At 40.3% G+C, this 21,380-nt stretch overlaps 1 protein-coding gene across 2 annotated transcripts in view; it reads right to left on the bottom strand.

Moving 5' to 3' along the window:
• The window catches only part of INSIG2 (insulin induced gene 2), a 56,285-nt gene extending 35,183 nt beyond the window's left edge, over positions 1-21,102 (bottom strand). Inside the window, exons 1-6 of one of the 2 annotated variants that reach the window (XM_019469330.2) lie at positions 21,000-21,102; positions 14,533-14,925; positions 7,548-7,672; positions 3,921-4,087; positions 3,656-3,755; positions 487-2,677 (exon numbers count right to left, since the gene is read on the bottom strand). In XM_019469330.2, the coding sequence (XP_019324875.1) occupies positions 2,636-2,677; positions 3,656-3,755; positions 3,921-4,087; positions 7,548-7,672; positions 14,533-14,776 (678 nt within the window). In that variant the 5' untranslated portion in view covers positions 14,777-14,925; positions 21,000-21,102 and the 3' untranslated portion in view covers positions 487-2,635. Of the gene's footprint in view, positions 1-486; positions 2,678-3,655; positions 3,756-3,920; positions 4,088-7,547; positions 7,673-14,532; positions 14,926-20,999 lie in introns of those variants that run through there. The other variant, XM_053909537.1, reaches the window with a different exon arrangement.
• Positions 21,103-21,380: the final 278 nt, after the last annotated feature.

The raw sequence follows: 21,380 nt of genomic DNA, 5'->3' as shown, positions 1-21,380 counted from the left end.
ACAAGAATACAGTATATGATACCAACTATTTATGTTATTGGTAAGGCTATGAGTAGTTAAGTTTTGGGGAGTCAAAAATTATACACGGATTTTCGACTGGGTGCGGGTAGCACCCCTACCCCCCACATTGTTTCAAGGGTCAGCTGTACTCCACTGTGAGCCAAGATCAGAGAGGTATTTAATACTGACCAAGTCTGGATTCCACCTAGAAAATACAAGATGTGTGAATGTATGCACCACTGAGAGGTTCCAGTGACCTTAATAAAGGTAAAATCGCTCCATGCAAAGAAATACATTTATAACAAAAGTATTAGCAGGATTCTGGCTAGTTAACTGTTTTCTTGTGCTTTTGCAGAATTTAGTCTCAGTTTTCAAGCATTCAATTTCCAGAACTTTAATAAAAGGAAGCAATGACAATGTAGCAATGTTAAAAGATATTTACCACTTTCTTTCATTGCAAAAAAAAGATGTAATATATTCACATACTTATCAAAATATCAAAACAATTTTATTTTTGCCATCAATATCTTGTTTTCTAGATGATCTAAAAATAATTTAAGAATTCCAAAATGATAATCATTCAGTTCCTATAACACTCGACTTGGTTTCCTTTCATTATTTCTTAGCAAATTCAACCATACATGTTAATTTTATTAAATTAATCATCCGTATTAGATTCTAAGATTTACCACAGGGAAGAAAAAAAGACTCTTAACCAAGATGATAATTATATATTTAATACATCTTGCTTTTAACAGCAATTTTCAAAGTAAACACATCATAGACCTTATAACTTATTAAAGATTTATAGTGCTTACAAAGTTGATTCTAAAAATATACCTTATTTGTTCTAAATGAATAACATTATCTGGAAGATAGAATAATAAATTATAGTAGTATGTTTACCACCACTATAGTTAAGATTGTGTACATATATTCAATATGAAATCCTTTTAGGATTTTCTCACTTTCAGCCTTAAAACGTAAAAGCAGATTAAAGTTTGGCATACAAGATCTCAGACTGATAGCAATGGTTTTAAAACCAAAAATTACAAGATATCTAGTTGACGTATTATGAGAGCATGGGCACATGCACATACATTTTTACATGTACATCCTCTCTCTCACTCAACGCAGTGCGCGCGCGCACACACACACACACACACACACACACACACACACACACACACAGTAAGCAGAAAGCTCCATCCTTTTGTATCAGACAACTGCCATCAATAAAAACTGGGAAAAATTTAACTAAAAATATGTTTAAACCACATTTACATGGTTCCAGGTGTTAGAAGGATATGTATGCACAAAACTGTTATCAAGATCTTTAACATGCACAATATGCCATCTCAGTACATTCTTAAACAGGCTTAAACTACTCACTAATGGGCATATGAATACCTAAAAAGTGATGTGCTCATCCATTCCCCAGATGCCATTCCAATGATAATCAGTCACATGACCCAGCCTGGCTAATGTGGTTTGCTTTACAGAGCCCAACAGATTACAGAACCCAGGAGAATTAGAAACTTCATTTTGATCGGTTTGGGGTTTTTTGTGTGTTCCATGTGCAAAAGGAATGGGATTCTGTATCACAAATGACAATATCATTTAACACTTTGTGGCACTGTAAAAGGTCATTTTTGTATTTCTAAAACACATTCATTCCAGCTAAATTTCCCAATGGTACCTTCTTTTAATTATATATAGTCTCGCAGATTAGACTTAAAACAATTTAATGCTGATAACCTCTCCTGCTCAACACTTTTACCTCCAGTGTAATTCCTTTTTTGGACTCTCTCCAGTAATGCAGGTTTGAAAATGTTCTACAGACGTTCATTTTCATTATAAATTAAAACACCCAAAGCTCTCTGAGACAACATTAAAATAGAAACTAACCACACATTAGGGCACCCATAGCTCATACTGCTGTGATTAGAAAAATAAAAAGGCACAACAGTAAGCAAAAGAGAATATGCCAGCTTTCCATTTTTGTTTTTCTTTTTTTTTTGGCTTTCCTCCTATTTTATTTCACTAAGTTTATTAACAGTTCAAGCATTCTTATACTCTGCATGACAATAACAGAATATTTTGGCACATCAACATTGTGATACAATATATGGTATGTTTAAAAAATTAATTTAAAAATTTCATCTATTAATGAACATGTTTTTAATGTAGTGCATATATATTTTATAGTTATTTAAGTCAAATACATAAAGGTTTGTAACTGATTTACAGATGAAGCAATCACAGATTGCAGTAATATATGCGTATGTGCATGTATATGCATACGAGCATATGTGTGTATGTATGTGTGTGTAAATATATACATATATATGTATATATACACGTATATACTTGTGTATATATACATATATATGTGTATATACATGTGTATATATACATATATATGTGTATATACATATGCATATATATACACACACACACATACACACACACACACACTTACACACACACATACACACACACACACACACACACCTATACACCAATCAAGGGGAAAACTGCATCCTAGCAATTTTACAGTCTGACGTTTTGTTGGTATAGCTATCATGCCCTTTTCAGCTTGTTTTTCTGTACAAAAGATATATTTTTGCCTTCTTCATTCCTGATGAGATTTTTCTGCGATAACTTTACATTCATACTGTAAAAATTAAAAGGTTAAAAGGTTAACAGATTAAGGTTTATTTGGGATACCAATTTCCATATAAACTAAAAATTAATACTTTATTAACACATGCCCACTTTATTTGTCAAAGAATCTGAGAGTTATGCGATGATTTGAATTAAATGACAAATGTGATAGGGAAAAAGAAAGTTCACAGTCTAGAAGTGAAAGGAGACATAGAAAATGCAGGCAAAAGACAAGGTTACTGCATTTCAAGCAAATAACAACAGTATGATTCAGATCAATCTTACAACATGAAAGGAAGCAGAATGGGTTTCTTTGAGTGCTCAGTAAGGTGAATCAGCAAAGGAAAGGTCATGAACTTAATGACAGGACTGATACAGTGAATTCAGATAATATTTTCTCAAATAGCTTTACAATTTCAAGGAAAAAATCTGTTACATTAGCAAAATCTTCTGGTCAAAACCGTTATTTTAAAAGTACAGCTATAGATGTACACCCACAATTCAAAATAAAGGAAAGTAGGAGGCTTAAGATAACTGGGTGGCTAGATTATTAAAACGACAGTAACATAAGCCATTCAATTCGCCTAGCTGGCTACAACGATAAAAGTGACAGCACTTATTCATGAAACTGCTGTGGCCCTTGAATGCTTCTGTCTGACCCTTGCCATCTATGACTGGGGTTATCGACAGTGTCCTTTTTCTTTTTAACTAAAATGATCAAACACCTTGATTTGCCAGAGATGGTCCTAATTGATAACTACTGAAGCAACACAGTCACTAGTCATGTCTCTTTTCACCTTTAAAATTGTCTCTTTGATGGAGTAGAAACCTATAGATTAGTTTTTTAAAATTAGAGGATAAGTCATAGCACCTTATCCGTAACACATTTTAGTTTTTCTGTCCAGTGGTTCCTCTGACTTCTAGTATGCTTGGTTTGGAGAAGACCTGTCTCTCATCTCAATAACAGATGAAATAAGCATCAGCTTACCATTGCCAGTTGTCGACCAATGTTTCCCATTGTTATGCCTCCAGCAAAAAATATACACGGTAACCAAGAGCGAACATAGAGAAAATCTGGAGATGTATATCTAGAATAATAGAAATGTTTTTAACAACCCACCGAGGAAGTACAATGACACTTATTAATGGAAATAAGCTGTTACTCTGTAAAGTGGCTAACCCAATTTTAAAAGCTCAATTCTGAAATCATTTGTCATTTATTTTAGGAAACAAGCACCAAAAAGAATACTTACTGATAAACACCATTATAGACTAGCAGTTGAGTGACCAAGGTTGCCAAGAAAGCGATTCCTACTCCAAGGCCAAAACCACTTCTAGATCTATCAAATGTCCACCACAGTCCAATGGAGAGTGCAGCCAGTGTGAGAGACAACTGTATGTTGTTATCAAAATCCACTTTCTGAGATCTGTGTTAAAGAATCATCTTAAAACTTGTAGCCACATAACACCACCTGTTCGTTTTTCTAAAAGATGTCCCTGTTGGGACGGGAACTGATTGCTTATTCCAGAGCGTGGTCAGTCTTTTCATACAACATATTGACACTGGGTGATACTAACTCTCTCTGATATTTACTAAAGATACACAGAGCACATGATAATTTCATTAACAGATCCCACCTACCTGTAATTCCTAAAAAAAAAAAAAAAAAGCACTCTAACAGTCACAATTTATAAGATCAGACCCATTATTTGAGAAATGCTTTCTTGGCTAAAAATGTAACCAGAAGCCTCAGAACACAAGTATTGCTAAAGGAACATACTTTTGCTAAAAAAGAAACCAATATCACTTCTCAAACAGGTTCAGAATTACTTGAGAATCATACAAGAACTTGAAAATAGAAGAGTTGACAGCTATTTAACAGGGTACCACATTCTCTGTATGATTTACTGACAGACACATTTTATAATAATGCAGTTCAGAAACAAGAGTACCAAGGACACAGTATCCCTTTCTATTATGTCAACTGTTCTAGTTTTAATTTGTTGAGGATAAAGCCTTGAAGTGAACATTATCTTGCAACCTGCCAAGCTATTTTGGTGCCTGAGACTTTCTGGTATAGGACAGTTTGCTCAAATGATATTTTATTTCCGTCACCTACTTAAGCATCTATTCACAAATGTACGGCCCTTTTCTACTCCAAAATCTCTGGGCAAAACGAAGCTTTACAAATTCAATTTTCTCATTTCTTTGCTAGAGGATTACACTAAAGGAATTAATTTCAAGTATCATTAAAAGGGCATTATCTATGTCCCAAAGGCCACATCTTGGCACTATATCCAGCTCCCCAGGGGAGACTAGATATTTCGCCAAGCTAACTGGCCATGCTGCAACTAGAGAAGAGAGAAGAAGTTCAAAAAATGCATACAAAACTATTTCTTACTTCCTTTTGACATCCTGTTGTTTACCACCATCCCCCTTCCCCCACCACACCATCTGGTATCTCCAAAACCTGGAATTCAGGTTTGCTTAACTCCTCAGTATCCGAGGGCTATTGTTGGCCACTCCCTCAAGGTCATTTCTTGATTAGGCTTGACTTAACAAAAAACCTATAGTTTATTGTATGCTTTCTGGAAAAGCTTCCTTATTCTTTAGCAGGCATCATACCTAAAACTCCAAAGAAAAGGTTATATGCTCTGATTTTTCTATGCAATAAACATGCTTTTAAAGAGCAGAATTTGATATTAACTGAGTGCTACCTATGATAACTAAATTAACTTCATTAAGGGGCAAAGCAAAATAAGGTAAACAGGTAAAACACATTAATCTGAAAAATAGTACCATGTCATTTCTCAAATCTAAGGGACCTAATATCAAGTCTACGTTATAAATTTATGCTAAAATTTTGCAAACATTTTGGATTTTACTTAAAGGGCAGGCAGAACAGTTAAAAATTGCTATATTCAAGTGTTTCATTGACAGAGAAAGAAGATGACCAAAGCAAAAAATTTAAATTAGACATATAAAGGTTTTTAAATCCCAGAAAAGGCTATTTAAATGTCTCTATTCAAAAACACCTGAAACATCTACAGTAGAGCCATCTAATCTACCAGTTGGAGAGGAATTTACACGCTTATAGGGCTCTGGAATAGAAGAAGCAGCCCTTCATAGACTCAAGTCAGGATCTCCGGGATCCGGTCTCAGCTCTGTCCTAGCCTTGCGGTATGAACGCTTTAGCAAAGTACCCAACCCCTCCAGCTTTCATTTGTCTTACTATCTTTATAAAGAAAATGTAGAACTGGGTGATTTCTAGTTGTCCTCTAGATAGAATATTCCAGGAGTCTATCTTTTTAAACCCTTCTAATCACTAGATTTGTTTGTCATAAAATCCTAAATCTCAAAGATGTCACCAAGCTAAACATGTTAGGAAATTCTTTCATGTAAAAGGAAATGGGAAACCAAAATAATAACCGCCACTGAGGGCCTTCCAAATTCACAGAGCCCTAAGGGCTAACACAATTGGGAAGAGAAAGGCCATGTGTTTGTGGAATCAAGGACCCTATTGCTTGCCTCCATTCCTCCTCCCAAGCCTTTCCAGAATACCTCAGTATTTTCTGTAAAAGACAAGGAATCTACCTGCCACGTGACCGACAAGGAATCTACCTGCCACGTGACCTCGCCTCTCTCCAGCTAACTGCCAGCCCTGAGCCTGGTACAGAGCCACAGGAGGGAACCCTGGGCAGCCTGGCCCGCATTCCACGCTCATCCCCGCACCAGAGCTCCTGCCCCTCCACTCTCTAAGCCACATCTTCTAGAAAAGGGATGACTGAACTAGCATGTCCCAGACTCTCTTTTACAAAGGAAAGTCAGGGGTGGGGGAGAAGAGAAGCAGGGAGGATGACAGGATAAAAACCTTATGAGGCCAAAAACGTTTGTTCTGGGGTTGACATTTTTCTCTATGCTGTGGGGGAGAAGACAGTGGGGAGAAGGGAAACAGAGGCCACTTCACCCTTCTAACAAGGACACTATAAAAATACTCATTCAGGGGCGCCTGGGTGGCTCAGTTGGCTAAGCATCCAACTTCGGCTCAGGTCATGATCTCATGGTTCGTGAGTTCAAGCCCTGTGTCAGGCTCTGTGCTGACAGCTCAGAGCCTGGAGACTGCTTCAGATTCTGTGTCTGTCTGTCTCTCTCTCTTTGCCCGTCTCTCACTCGAGCTCTTCTCTCTCTCTCTCTCAAAAATAAACATTAAACAGATTTTTAAATAAAAAAACCCAAAAAAATAAAAATACTCATTCATCACAAAATAAATTGTCAGAATCCTTAAATGATCAAATTTTAAAAATATGTACCTTAGGCAAAAAAGTTCTTTTTGGTCAATGTCCAAGCTGAATATTTTCATTATGCCACCTTTAAGGACATTTATGTGGTTTGCTGGCATTGATTAGAACCAATAGATGAGTCTGACTTTTTCTGAAAAAATTACAGGTTCCTTAAGTTAGAAACAAACTAAAAAAAAAAAAAAAAAAAAAAAGAAGCCAGCATGAAGCCACCACATGTCCTTCTTGGCAAGTCTTAAATGAAAAAAGAGGAAAGAAATCCTTTGAAAATGTACCTGTTTCAATCTCAGAGTTACCGAAACTATACGGAAGTAATGAAGTAAGCTAATTTAAGAAAAACATGCACAGTTTTTAAACATGAGAAGTTTCTAAATGATACTGAAGATGTAAATGAAAGGCTCTACCCCTCCCTGTAAGCCCACAGCTGCTCCTGTGATGTTTCAACAACACGGCACACATTCTTTTTCTGGCTAAGGAGACACAGCACAGTTTGACAACAGTGAAGTTGCAAGGGACTGTTTAACCTTTGGTTTGTTGGAGCTGCTTTGTGATTATGCATTTTGTTACAGCGGAAAGGATACAGCGCTGGCATGATTTATACCAACAAAGACGGCTACGCACCGCATCACACTGGACCACTCTCTTTTAAATTTATGTGGTTCTCCTAGATGCCTGTCAATGCAGGGGTATAATAACCCAATCACAGCTGTGGAAAAAAGGAGAAAAAAAAAATTAAGTCATCTCCAATGCTATACCGGCAAAACTTAAGCTAAAAGAGCTACAACCCCCATAACCATTTGAAAGACTATTTAAAAAGCTCTTCAAGTTACTTAACATCAATCACGGATATTTTTAAACTTACGTCCCAAAAGAAAAAAGATACCACCGCTGAAGAAAGCGCTGTAAATGCTTACCACAGTATCCTCAACTGTAACTGGCAGAGCACCATTTCAGTGCATGATTCACAATTTAGCACTTTGCACTAGATGATTCATGCTACTTTTCTACTACTACTATCCCTGAGATTTGAAAAGCATCAAACCAGTTGGCAGTTAAGCAATGTTCTCTCTAAACTACATAACCATGAAACATGCTATATAATGCCACAAACTATCTAAAGCAAGCTAGAAGCGTAAACGCATATAATAAGCTCATCACACACACCGTGCTCGTTCGGATGGCGATGGCTGTCCTGCTACACAGATTATCTTAGTTCCTCCAGCTTGTCTCCTGCACCCAGTGCTGGGTCCCAACGTTCCCCTGCACCCTGGCCCTCTAATGAGACTCTAGGTCATATTGTCAAAACGGGGAAACTTACAACAGAAATCTACATTTGAGCCTCCTTCTGCACATAGAAAAAACTTAGGAAATATAATCTGTAAGAACTATAAATTTCAGTTAAAATTTAAATTTACTCTTAAAAAGATAAGGAGGAATGATTTTAGTACATTTCTTAGTTTTGGAAAAAACATCTTTAATGTTAACTGTGTAGTTATGAATAACTATGCAAAATGTCTATGATTGAGACTCAGAATACTTGCACCCGATTTTTAATTAAAATACTTGTCAAACTTCAACATTTTATTCATTTAATGGGAGAGGATTTTAAAAGCTAAGTCGGTCATTAAAAAAAGACCTTAATGAATCAAAACAGTCTTCAGCAAGTTATAAGGAAAATGTACTTTTACAGATTAAATTAAACAGGAAATAGCTAGGCAGCTTTGATTTGCTAAACTTCCTAAAAACAGAATGGATATGTTGCCATTAAGTTAAAGACACAACTGTTACAATAGTTGAAAGCATGTTTAGAAGGTCCAATGCTACCTATGATGTATCTTGAAATTACTGTACCAAGATCTGAGTGCCTGAGGACCAGGAACCCCTGCCTGGCCCGGCAGTGGCTAGCTGTACCTTAACAAATGATGCATCCAATCATTAAGGAAAAATGGAAATCAATTAATATCACAAATCGCAGGCTAGCAGACCAGTGGAGCAGTCTACCATCTGGAGGTGAGCTGCTACAATGATATATCTGTGTCCTAATCTACAAATCTGAAAGCGCTCTCCTGAGTTAGGCTTTTGCTGAGCATAGCGGGTTCGCAGACCATCAAGAGATTAACAACAAATTTCAGCCATGCAGACCTCCAAAATCTGTTAGTAAATTTAAAACTTTCATATCCTATTCCTATTTAAAAGGCTCGGCTCTAAAATCCTGTGAGGTTAACTGACAGCACTTCCAAATTTCTACAAAATTAAAATGGCACCAAGCATGCCTAACAGTTGAAATATATCTAAATGAATGTTACCTCTTTTTTTTTTTTTTTCTCAAGGGGTCATGAAACTAACAGCTCATATCATTCCTCACTCTCACTCTCCCTCTCCTCCCTCTGCCTGTTGCTGAGTGAAATCAACTAAGATCAGGCATTCCAAGTCAATTTTCCTCAGCAGCTGATGCCATAGGTAAAGAATTATCACATAGAGAATACTGACGTGTGTGCAAAGAAATAAGTAAAATTGACTAGATTTGTATGCATGTGATGTCAGACTCACAAGGGAGAGACAACTGAGGAGAGAAAGCAAAAACACAAAAAGGAATTTAAACTGCCACGCTGCCAACCTTGGGATTTGCCAATAAAAATCAAATCCATTGAGTATGCATGGTTCTCGGATGCTCCCTGAGAAGGAGAATTCGAGGAAGCCTGTCACTTCCCATTAAATGTCTTCTTCCTTCCCTTTAAATAAAGGCATGGCAGAGTCTGATCACAATATCTACATACAGCTCAGTGAGGCTCCACTGTTTGAGAGCTCAGCAGAAGTATGTCTGGGCCTCTTTTCCTCTTTCTCCACTTTCTTATCCTAACAAGAGAGACCGTTAAAATCGTGCCAGTGTAACATTACATGCAAACATCATCCTGCTTAATCGCAGGGTTCTCTGATGCAAACTAACACTGCTTGGGATAGATTTAAGTTATTTCCCAGGACCAGTTACAGCCTACCAAGCCAAAACCAGAATAAGTTTGTAAGACATCAATATTAAGTCATCATGTTTTCTGGATGGAAGTGTGTTTAATTCAGTGATACACTACAAGGGACAGTGAAATCAAATGTTTTGCAAGGAAAGGGGGCTGAAAAAACAAAGCCACTGAACGAGATAGACTTTCATGGAAAACAGCTACAGGATAAGCAACGTTCCATTCAATAAATACTTAAGCTCCCATAATGTGTCTCGTTCTTGACGTTTGCTGGGGATTTGAAAAGAAAAAAGAGCAAAACACGATCCCAGCCCCAAAGTGATCACAGCAACAATTCAATACAGTAATACGTTAGGGGTAGCACTGACAGTGCCTGGTGGGGGCCCAGTCCTCTCTTGGCATGTGCTGAGGGAAAGTGGGGTGCTGAGGTTTCAGGAAAGCTTCACAGAAGAGGTGGCCCTGAGGCAGCAGCGCTCAGCAGGTCAGCATGTGGAAAGGGCTTTCTAATCCAAGGGAAGCATTTGAGGAAAAGCACGGAAATTGCCAAATACCCACTATCACCTGCAAGTTGTAAGCTTCAAGCAAAAAGGGAGCTTCAGAAAGCCTCAGAGGAAGATAAAAGTCGGCAAGGGCCATATCAGAGACTTCACCCTGCAGATACTGGGGAATCAGGAAATAATGCCATCGAGTTTGAACAAGATGGTTCAAACCAAATCTGGTTTGAACCAGATAGAGCGTGTAGGAACACGCTCCTACAGTAGCACTAAGTGCACCACACAGGACGGGGTAGCAGGCAGAGTTCAAAATCAGAAGCCAAAAAGGAAAAAATTGAAAATTCCCATCAGACTGGTAGAGGGCCTGCCTGGACCAAGAAAGAGACGGAGGAAACACAGAAGTTGGACACTTGGAGGTAAGAGCAGGAGAAGTCTTGCGGAGCTCCCCAGGAACTGGGTAAATGACTGCCTGGCCAACCTGGAAAGATTTGTTTTTTCTTTTTACATTAGACATTAGCTTCATGGTTTGAACATAATTTGGTTACTTAGGATTTTTCGAGTCAGTTTCTCCAGTTAATGTTACTCACACAATGATGGTTATCTTTTTCCTCTATTCATTCTTCAGAAAGATTCCTTTGCAGCCCTCGGTAACATTCAAGAGGTTTCTAACTGATTCTAACGCACTGCACACACAGAGAAGTTAATCAGCTTGAAACACCAGCCATTATTAAATTAAAAAATAGAGAACCATAAAAAGGAAAATGAGAGCAAAGGCAATTTACGAGACTTCTCTACTGGGTGTCCCTCTAGAAGCATGGCTAGCCAATTTTCCGGCACTGTGTTATAGGGAAAGGTAGCAAATAACCAGGGGCCCTTTGGTTTGCATGTACAAAGTGGTGATTCTGGAGAACCTCCAGAAGGGAGCTCAATCTATGAATATTGTTGGACAGGAAAATGAAAGTACAATTTTCAGTTTTTCTGACTTAAGATGGTTAAGAACCTAGAGAGTTTTGAAAATGCATTCCAGCACATGTACAGAAAAACATATACATACTTTGAACGCATATCAACTTGTATGCGCTATGTTTCTTATACCACTGACTTTTTATTTCCTTGATACTTTCCCTAAAATTGGGGGCAGGAGGGGCAGAAATCCATTTTCTACCTTTGGCAACTTTCACAAATCTGGTACTTTGCTCTCATTTACTAAATACCATGACCTACCCAACAAAATCAGTAGCAGGGTTAACTGGAATCTAGATTTCCAAATGCCTCTCTACCTTCACTTGCTCAGTTACCTCGTGGAATGCACTGCTTTCAGAAGAAACACTTAAGTAAGAAATGTAAGTGTAAATACCCCAAACGGAGAGCTGTGAAGTTTGCAAGTGTGACAAACCTAGTGGCTGGGGAAAGGAAGGAAAGTAGGGACAAAGTGACTGAAATTCAGCATTAACATTTGGAATCTTCTTTCCTAAATATGAGTTTGTGGCAAAAGTGCCCACACCACAGCGGGGGACACAGCCCCTGGTCCTCTCCTTAATGGAGGTACAATGAAACCTCAGTCAAGTTCACTTGCCCCCCCGCCCCCACACACCCCCCCATCCACGAACATACATCACACAACACTATGTTCCATCCAAGCCTGGCGCTTCATCTGCAAGCTTCAAAAGAGACACCCTGAGGAGAGGGAAGTGTGAGTAGCTTTCTCTTCCCCTTCTCCAGCATGTGACATCTGACCTAGCTGCACCACTCACTGGCCCTCAGACCCTGGGCTCACGGATACCCTCTCTTTATCTCAGGTTCCTCATTCCCCCAAAGGAGGCACAATGCCAAAATATCACTCCCAAGGTTGCCCTACACATCCCTGGGGTTAAGGGATGTGCCTAGCGTGTGAGGAGGCATTCAATAAGAATTTCTCTCCCCTGACCTTCCTTTTGTCTATCCTGAAAAGATGTGTTCTTCCAAGTCCCAAAGAGCTTCAATTAGTAGCCAGACAGCAGCTATACCATAGGAGAAAATAAGCAAACCAGGGGTGCCTGGGTGGCTTGGTCAGTTAAGCGTCTGACTCCTGGTTTTGGCTCAGGTCATCTCACAGTTCAGGACATGAACACACAGCGTCGGGCTGGGTGCTGACCATGTAGGGCCTGCTTGGGATTCTCTCCCTCCTTCTCTCTGTCCCTCCCTCCCTCTTTTTCTCTCTCTCAAAATAAATAAATAAACTTAAAAAAAAACTAGAAAAAGATGGTGGGAAAACTTAATTTTTGTCTTTTGAGTTTAGATGAAAGAAAAGAAAATATATGAGGGCTAGTAGATATGACAGAGAATAAAATATAATTTTGCTTTCTCCTGTATTTGGACTAGTTTGCCTATTCTCTCAGAAAATGTAATGATCTTGGGGCCACTAAGAATCTCTGCCTTTACAAACCTTAATGTGAATATTGTGATAGCAACATCGATTCATAAACCACACTGGAACCTTACGACAAAAATGCCCTTCAATCCATGCAATTGTCCACTAAATTCCACGAGGTCATTCTAAAACATCTCACACCTAACTCCTCACTCTTCAACCTCCAGCTCTGGGATGGAAGTCAAGAAGGATCTACATTAACTGCAGTGTTGCTGATATTAAATATGAGACACCAAGTGGACATTCCAAAAAGCAATTTCTCTCTCGATCAGAATTTTCTTCTACCACACAATGATGGCTCCCTTCTATCACTTTCTTTTATATTATTAATCTATTGGTCTCCGTCATTGGAAAAAGCTAAAGAGTATCCATTATGGAAGCTCGGTATTACAAAGGCTTTCTGAAATGCTCCACCTTATTCATTACACATTGTCCACCAAAAAAGATCTACAATAACTCCTGAAATAGGATAACAATTTTTAAGCAAAGAGAATCTACCTTACATATCTCTTTAAGTATTCTCTATTCTTAAGCTACATCTGAAACCAAGATACCAAGAAGAAAGCATGTCCAAAAATCTAAAAAATAATAACATGAAGCTTTAATTTTTTTTTAAGTTGATTTATTTACTTTGAGAGCTGCGCACACACACACTCAAGCGGGGGAGGGGCAGAGAGAGAGGAGCAGAGAGAAAGAATTCTGAGCAAGCTCCACACTGTCAGGATGTGGGGCTCAAACCGACAAACCATGAGATCATGACCTGAGCTAAAACCAAGAGTCAGACGCTTAACTGACTGAGCCACCTAGCGCTCCGAATTTGGGTGATTTTGAAAGTAAATTATTGCCCACATGAAGCTTTAAACTTATTGAATACAACTACTCCATCTTTAAAGTTTTCATCTACTTCAAAAACAAGGCCATAACATACACAGATCCAACCCTTCAAACCAAACAGTGACAATGATCATCAAAATAACTCAGAGTAAGACTTAATATGAGGTGGGTCGAAGAAAGGATAAAATTAAGAAGTTAAAAGCCTCAACCTGAAGGCAAGCAAGATTTGTTTTAGGATTAAATTTTTTTTTATTTTTTTTAATGTTAATTTATTTTTGAGAGAAAGAGAGAGACAGAATGCGAGTGGGGGTGGGGGGGCAGAGAGAGAGGGAGACTCAGAATCCAAAGCAGGTTCCAGGCTGCGAGCTGTCAGCACAGAGCCCGATGCGGGGCTTGAACCCACGGACCACGAGATCATGACCTGAGCCGAAGTCGGACGCTTAACTGACTGAGCCACCCAGGTACCTCTTAGGATTAAGTTTTTAATGTTCACAGGTCAGACAGAAATCAGACACGCTGGTACCTACCCAATGATTCCATTTACATTACATTACATTGTCCCTACTAATCTAAGGACAGAAAGATCAGTGGAAGCCTGAGGCTGGGGGTGGGGAATGGACTGCAAGGGGGCACAAGAGAGTCCGTGGGTGACGGAAATGTGCCACAGACGGGCTGTGGTGGTGGGTCACACAACTGCACGCATTTGCCTAAACTCATCACACCACTCATTTAAAACGGGTCTGCCGTACTGCATTTAAATTAAAGCCAGGAAAAATAAGTCCTGCTCAGACAACATCAGAACTCATGTGCCCTGCTTGCTTCCTTTCTAAGCATCACAGAAGCAGCCTACACATACCTGAGGCTGTGCCACAGCAGGGCGGCACCCACCACGCTGAAGAAAAGATGCTCGCGATCACGTCGGGCGGAAAGAGCGTCACATTTCTCTGAATCTGAAGTAAATTTAACACTAATGCAAGAAACACTCCAATAAAAAACAGCACCACTCCACGAATCATCAAGTTCACGCTCCTGCTAGTGATAGATGAAATATAGGGGCCGCGCTTTTTGGGCCCAGGCGACTCTGTCTTTCCTTCTGCCATGGTTTCATAAGTTCAGTAAACCGGCAAGACAAAAAAAAAAAAAAAAAAAAAAGCCTTCCCAGCGGAAAAACCAAATGTCTGTGAATCGAAGCAGGCCGGTGATCCTACAGTTACAGCATCTTGTCCTAAAAGAGAACCTACCAGAAATCCTGCAAGAGATAAGAAACAAGAAATCAATGTTTGTCTAATAAGTGATCCTGCAATTTTTCTGATTTCAATACTAATTAATTTCAAAGTACTAATAATGAAATGACAAGCTTATATATTTATGTAAATTAGTTACTTACTGAATAAGAAGTGACTTAAAAAGGATTTTTTAGGCATGATGTAATAAAAAAGTGTTTTTTTTAATTTACCTGTATTTATATATTTACCAGGACAGAACAAGTGACCTGTGAGGCTCACAGGTTAGATGAATAATAAAAACAACTTGCCCCACCTCGGAGAAGAGCAGAGCAGGGTACCTGAGACAGTACCACCAGAGTCTGGAAGATTAAAATCCAGGTTTCTGTTTCTTCTACCTAAATCTCCAACCCTATCAGTTACAACAGATGGGCCTGGAGATTTAGGTAAAAATCTGTATATTTTACAAACGATAAAAGAATTAACATATAACATCAACATATTCTGACTGAAAATTGTGTAATGCCCACAATAACATGTGACTTGCTCATGAGGATGACCTCCCGAGGGGAACAACATGACCTGTTTTACTGTTTAACGCTTATGTATTTGAATTTTCGTGCAAGAGCATCTTACAAAACACAGACCACCACCCACTCACCTACATACACATCAAGCACAGAAACCAGACCTGGCCTGCCCTCAGCAGGCCACAGCTGTGTCCCACCCCTGCCTGGACCCAGTCAGCCCTGATTGCAACCCCAGGAGCTTTTGTGATAAATCTTTAATAGGAAGCAGAAGAAAGGACACGAAGAAGATGAAGGGTAATCCATGGCTGGACTCCAAGGAGTCTGAGCCACACGGCTCTTGACTCCCAAAGCTTAGAACTGTGCCAGTACCATCAGTCTAGGTATCTGTTCCTCTAACCAAAGCGATCTTTCCTTTGTGTGTGGCAAATAACATCTGATGCAAAGTGATCTTTCCTTTGTGCGTGGCAAATAACATTTGATGTATTCTATGAACAAACAAAACCCATGTGTAAACTGGGTACTGGGGAGGGGGTGCTGACTTTAGAAATAATCAGTGTAGGGGCACCTGGGCGGCTTAGTTGGTCAAGTGTCTGACTCTTGATTTCATCTCAGGTTGGGATCCCTGGGTTGTGGGATTGAGCTCCACATCAGGCACGGTGCTGAGCGTGGAGCCTGCCTGGGACCCCCTCCCTCTCCTTCTGCCCCTCTCCCGCTCACACGCATGGGCATGCATGCTCTCCCCCTCTTTCTCTTAAAAGAAAAAAAAAAAATTCAGTATGAAAATGAGAATATCTGTGAGTCCTAGTAACTTTCACAGCCTATCAGTTCCATGTGATTAACACAGACAAAAGACGTTTTTTTTTTTTTCCCTGAACCTCTGCCACATCCAAAGCTCTGTGCCCAACACTCACAGAGGGAGTTCTGTCCTCAAACTAGTCCTCACAAACCTAACTTGGTCTACAGCATAACTGAGCTCTACAGCTTAGAGGACTACAGAAAGCAGTATGTATTATGGCTGATTCATGGGAAAATATACTCCATACCAACTCAAAAGTCTAGAAAACACCTCCTGATCCGCTTTTGCAGACTCTTCCTTGCTGTCGTATCCTGCATATTAGCATGCCGTATGTTCTCTTTACTTTTGCCAAGGTGTTCAGTAGCCACAGAATTCTTCATCATCATCATGGTCATGACTACTGACATAGCACCCACTGATGGAGGGCCTACTCCATGCCAGACATAGTTAGCTCGAATCTTCAAAATCATCCCAAGGTTAAGTATTACCATCCTCATTTCACAAATGAAATACAAAGTCAAAGAGATTTAGCAAAACTTGCTTATCGTCACATGACATGCAGTATCAGAACTGGAATTTTACCTTAGGTCGGACTCCAAAGCCCATCATCCTCTTCCCTCTAAACCCTGAGTCCCATTCCAGCCCAACTGCTCAGACTTGTTTTTCAGCACATGGATACATGTAAGGGTATTTGGTCAGTTAAAAGATGATAGACATGGAAAAACTAACTCAAGTGTAAGAGATTGTCAACATAAGTGGGCAACTGTATAATAGCACAAAGATCGTAAGTGTACCAATGTCTTGAAATGTCCTTTACATCAAAGTGTGAAAAGATGTTTCCAAGAAGAAAAAATCCTATGGCCAGTTTGCATACTGTGTAACACCAACGTTTACTGTGTAAGTTCCTTCACTTCCCAGACTTCCAGCAGACACAGTAACCCGCCCCAGCTCCTGCTGTTAAAACAGCCACTCCAGCACAAAGAGTGTATATACATTTTAAGTGGCCCCAATTCCTCTAGCAAATCATTTGTTTATGTCTGTGCTTTTTCCAAAAGCGAGTTAATGGCAAAGCGTATGTGGCATTGAATTATGTTTCCAAAGAGCAAAATAACTTCAGCTTTAAAAAGCGTTGTTCAATTGTGCCAGGCTCAGCTCACAATCACCAGTGTTTGTCAGAGGGCACTGGCATTTTGGGCAGGACAATTCCTTGTTGTGTGGAACTGCCCTAAGCATTGCAAAACACTTAATGTCCCTGGCTCGTCCCCACTAACTGCCAGCGCATGCCCCCTCCCCCACTTGAGACAACCAAAAATGCCCCTACGTAGATTTCCAAATGCCCCCAGAGGGCAGTGCCCTCCCACTAAGAGCCACCATTGCTACAGACTATTTCCTCAAGCTAGAGACTTTCTAAACTATTTACATGATTCTACCATAGACGTTTATTCAACCTTCCCTGGCAATGCTTGTTTGTAGTCTCCTACTTCACCCCAAAAGCATTCATTCTTTAAAAGTAACACAGTATTTGTTTGGTGTTTGAGTGTTTTTTAAAAGCTAATATTTTGGGGTGCCTGGGTGGCTCAGTCGGTTGGGCGGCCGACTTCGGCTCAGGTCATGATCTCGAGGTCCGTGAGTTCGAGCCCCGCGTCGGGCTCTGTGCTGACAGCTCAGAGCCTAGAGCCTGTTTCAGATTCTGTGTCTCCCTCTCTCTGACCCTCCCCCGTTCATGTTCTGTCTCTCTCTGTCTCAAAAATAAATAAACGTTAAAAAAAATTAATTAATTAATTAAAAGCTAATATTTTAAAAATCCAAGAAGCTGACTTTGATGACTATATAATAATATAATAGTATATAATTACTGGAGACAAAAATAAAAGAGTGCTTTAGAATCACAGTATCCTAAAATTTAAGAAACAGAAGGGAACTGAGAGACCATCTCTATTCTAGGGGGTATGTCAGCCTGATGCAAAACAAAACAAAAGAGTTGTGTGTGTGTGTGTGTGTGTGTGTGTGTGTGTGCGTTTTTCTGCAGAGTTCCACAATTTATAACAAGTACTCAAAAAGTCGATGATCCAAAAGAAAAGTTAAGAACCAGTGACCTAACAGTTTTCTCATTTTACCAGCATAGCAAATGAGACCCAAAGTGGTCAAATGAGGGGACAAGATCAAGACTGTACTACTGGATCTTGCTACCACGGATGTGTAAAGCGTACTCCTGGAAATGACCAGACTCATCAAAGGGATAAGAAATTCCACAAGCTCACTCACTCCCTACTATCCAACAGCTAAGTTCCTAAAAAAAAAAAAAAAAAAAAATGCTGTTTATAGTATCAGTCACACAACAGGGAAGTGAGTTATTTAAATTAAAGCTCTTGGAATTAAGTATCCCCCAATTTGTTTACTTTTACGTAAAGTTCAGTTTTCTGATTACATATTGGAATTTTTTTTCAAAACAAAATGTACCTATAACTTTAAATATTACTGTTACATCAACGATAAATTTGATTCTTCACCAATTTTTTTTTTAAGTCTAGATTTGAAAACTTTAGATTACTCAACAAGTAATTTGCTGATCAGGGAAGAAGTCTTTGGTATAAAGATTTAAAGAACAGTCCCTCAACAGATCCTCAACAATAATCCTGGTAAGTAGGCAAGCGTATTTAATCCCCATTTTACAAAACAAAAAATGTTAAGTAACTTTCTGAGATGATAACACTGTATCCTAGGTAGTATCAGGACTAGCGCTCTCCCCCACCTCCCCAACACTCTGGCTTCATGTACAGTTCTTTCTCATTTCACCACACTGCCCCATCTACGAACATCATACAAAAACAATCCGTGTGCCACACAAGTGGCAGCTTTTAAAGTCATACTGATAAATACTGTTAATACCAAAACAATGCGTGGGTTTTTTCCCAAAAATTAACAACGAAAAATCTCCCACGGTACATAAAAAGCTTTTAATCTTCCTTGAGTTCTGACCTACAGTTTCTATAAAGTACACTACCGAACAAAAAGAAAAATAGTTCAGACAGTTTAGATACATCAATAACAAATCATCAAAACTGGAAAAACATTAGTTCAGGTATATGACTGCCTGTCATATAATAAAATTAAATCACTACTGCACATCTTTTGCATCATGTGCTCTCTTAATTATAATGGCATTCTCAACATAGAATAAGCATAAACATCAAGAAAAACACACTTACATCAATGCAAAAGTTTAACTCTCCTTAAATAAAAGCACACGGATGTGAATCATAGTCCAGGGACACTAAAACTTCTAGAAAGACAGACATGTGTGCCTTGAAGACACTGCGATTCATCTTTCCTTTCTACGTCAACATCCAAACACAGAAACCATTAATCAGGCAGCACTCACATCCCATTACTACTTTTAAATGTCAAATCTCAGTCATTAAAAAGGTTACACTATCATTTGGGAATAATTTTCTGATAACGATGAAAACAACTGGTCTCCAAATTTCTGAACTACATTTGATCCTCTCCTTTACTGCCTGATCCACACTTATATAAAAGCAACAGTTGTCAGTTTAAAAAGAATCAACCCCTTTCCCAAATGTACACGATTCACTGTTTGGTCACTTTATGTCAGATGTGTACTGAGAAGTACAACAAATCACACTCGTCAACGGAATGTCCAGAGAAAGAATCAAAGGGGGAAAACAGGAAGAGTACGTGACTAATATTTTTCTGTGGAGATCCTATAATTCAGGGAGCCTATAATCCCTTCACTCATTTTCACTCACTGGATGGCAATCAGAGCCAAGCGCCAACGTTGGAAAACAATCTAGCCACTGCCTGCTTGGCTGCCTTCATTTTTCCTGTACTTAGGACTGGAGCACGCCTTCCCCTGCAATCTTCAGCTCCATCGCAATACTGATCTGGGCCAGTTTCCGTGGCGCAGCTGTCCAGTCTACCCATTCCTTCTTAAAGCATCTCCTCATCAATCCTACAAAATAGTAAGCTCTTCATGGTATATTTTCCTGGTCTAGGGAGCTACACCATACTTTCATAACTTTTTCCCAACACTAACAGGGCATGGGGTCACGATCACTTGTTTTATTAGCACACTTCTCCCCACCCCCCTCCTCCTCTCCTATCATCCACACCGCTTTCCTTTTCCAGATTGCCAATCCCCACTGAGCAACCCTAAAATCCCAGTAACTATCACCAACCGACTTCTACGTCCTGACAAGAGTTCTCTCTGCATTTACCCACACACGTACTCCAACGGTGTCCAATTCCAATCCAAAATGCCAAAGTCCCACTCCTCAACCCAATATCAACACATCTTTCTGCGGATTCTAAACTTACTACAAAACCTACCTTTTGGATCCATCCCCTTCCCAAACCTGAGTCTCTCTGGCTACAAGCTTCCCAAGTCCTGACAGCTCTATGCTTGACAGCTCGCCGACCTCCACCCTCATCAGATCTCCAGGGTCGCCCTTCGCGGCGTCCTCCAGCCTTCTTTCCTCTCGGACACTCTTCCACTGTCGGGGGAGCTTGGGCCTCTCCTATGACCTCCGCCCGACCCCGCTTGTCCCCTTCCGCACCTCCCCGACCCTTCTCCAGGTAAGCGGAGCCCCTTGCCCTTCAGGCCCCATCTGTGGTCCTGGCTACCCGCATCTGCCAGCAAGGTTCCCAGGATGCAAAATCACAAGCAGTTCCTCTCCCCGAAGGCCATCCCCCTCCCCAGGCCGCTTCCCTCAGCACCAAGTCCCCCGCGCTTCGCAAGGGTACCCCAACTCACCCCCGCCTCCGCCATCTTCTGGGACCGGCTCCCGCCCCCCTCCGGCTCTTCCTCCTCCCCTCCCACAACTCCGCCCGACCTCCACTGCGCCTGTGCCGTCGACGAGGAGGTGCTCCGACGATCGGGGCAGAAGAACTTCCGGTTCCTACCGGCACCAGTCGGTGGGCCCGCGAGACGGGGCAAAACGGCTTCCGGTCTTCGCGCAATCCGAGGCCGCTGGTAGGCGTGGACTGTTTAGACGGTGGGAGGTGGCTGGGTCAGCTGTTGTTTGCTGCTCAGGCCACCGTGAGTTGTGACGAGTCTCCAGACCCTGGGGGCGGTGTGAGAGAATCGCGCGCTGACACACGCACACTCTCTGGGAGGCGTGACCCTCAGCGTGTC

Source organism: Panthera pardus, unplaced genomic scaffold (assembly GCF_024362965.1).
Source record: "Panthera pardus isolate Hobbes unplaced genomic scaffold, ASM2436296v1 HiC_scaffold_10, whole genome shotgun sequence".
NCBI classification, from domain to species: domain Eukaryota; kingdom Metazoa; phylum Chordata; class Mammalia; order Carnivora; family Felidae; genus Panthera; species Panthera pardus.
The sequence above is the reverse complement of the archived record's forward strand: the minus strand, read 5'-3'. Positions and strand labels throughout refer to the sequence as shown.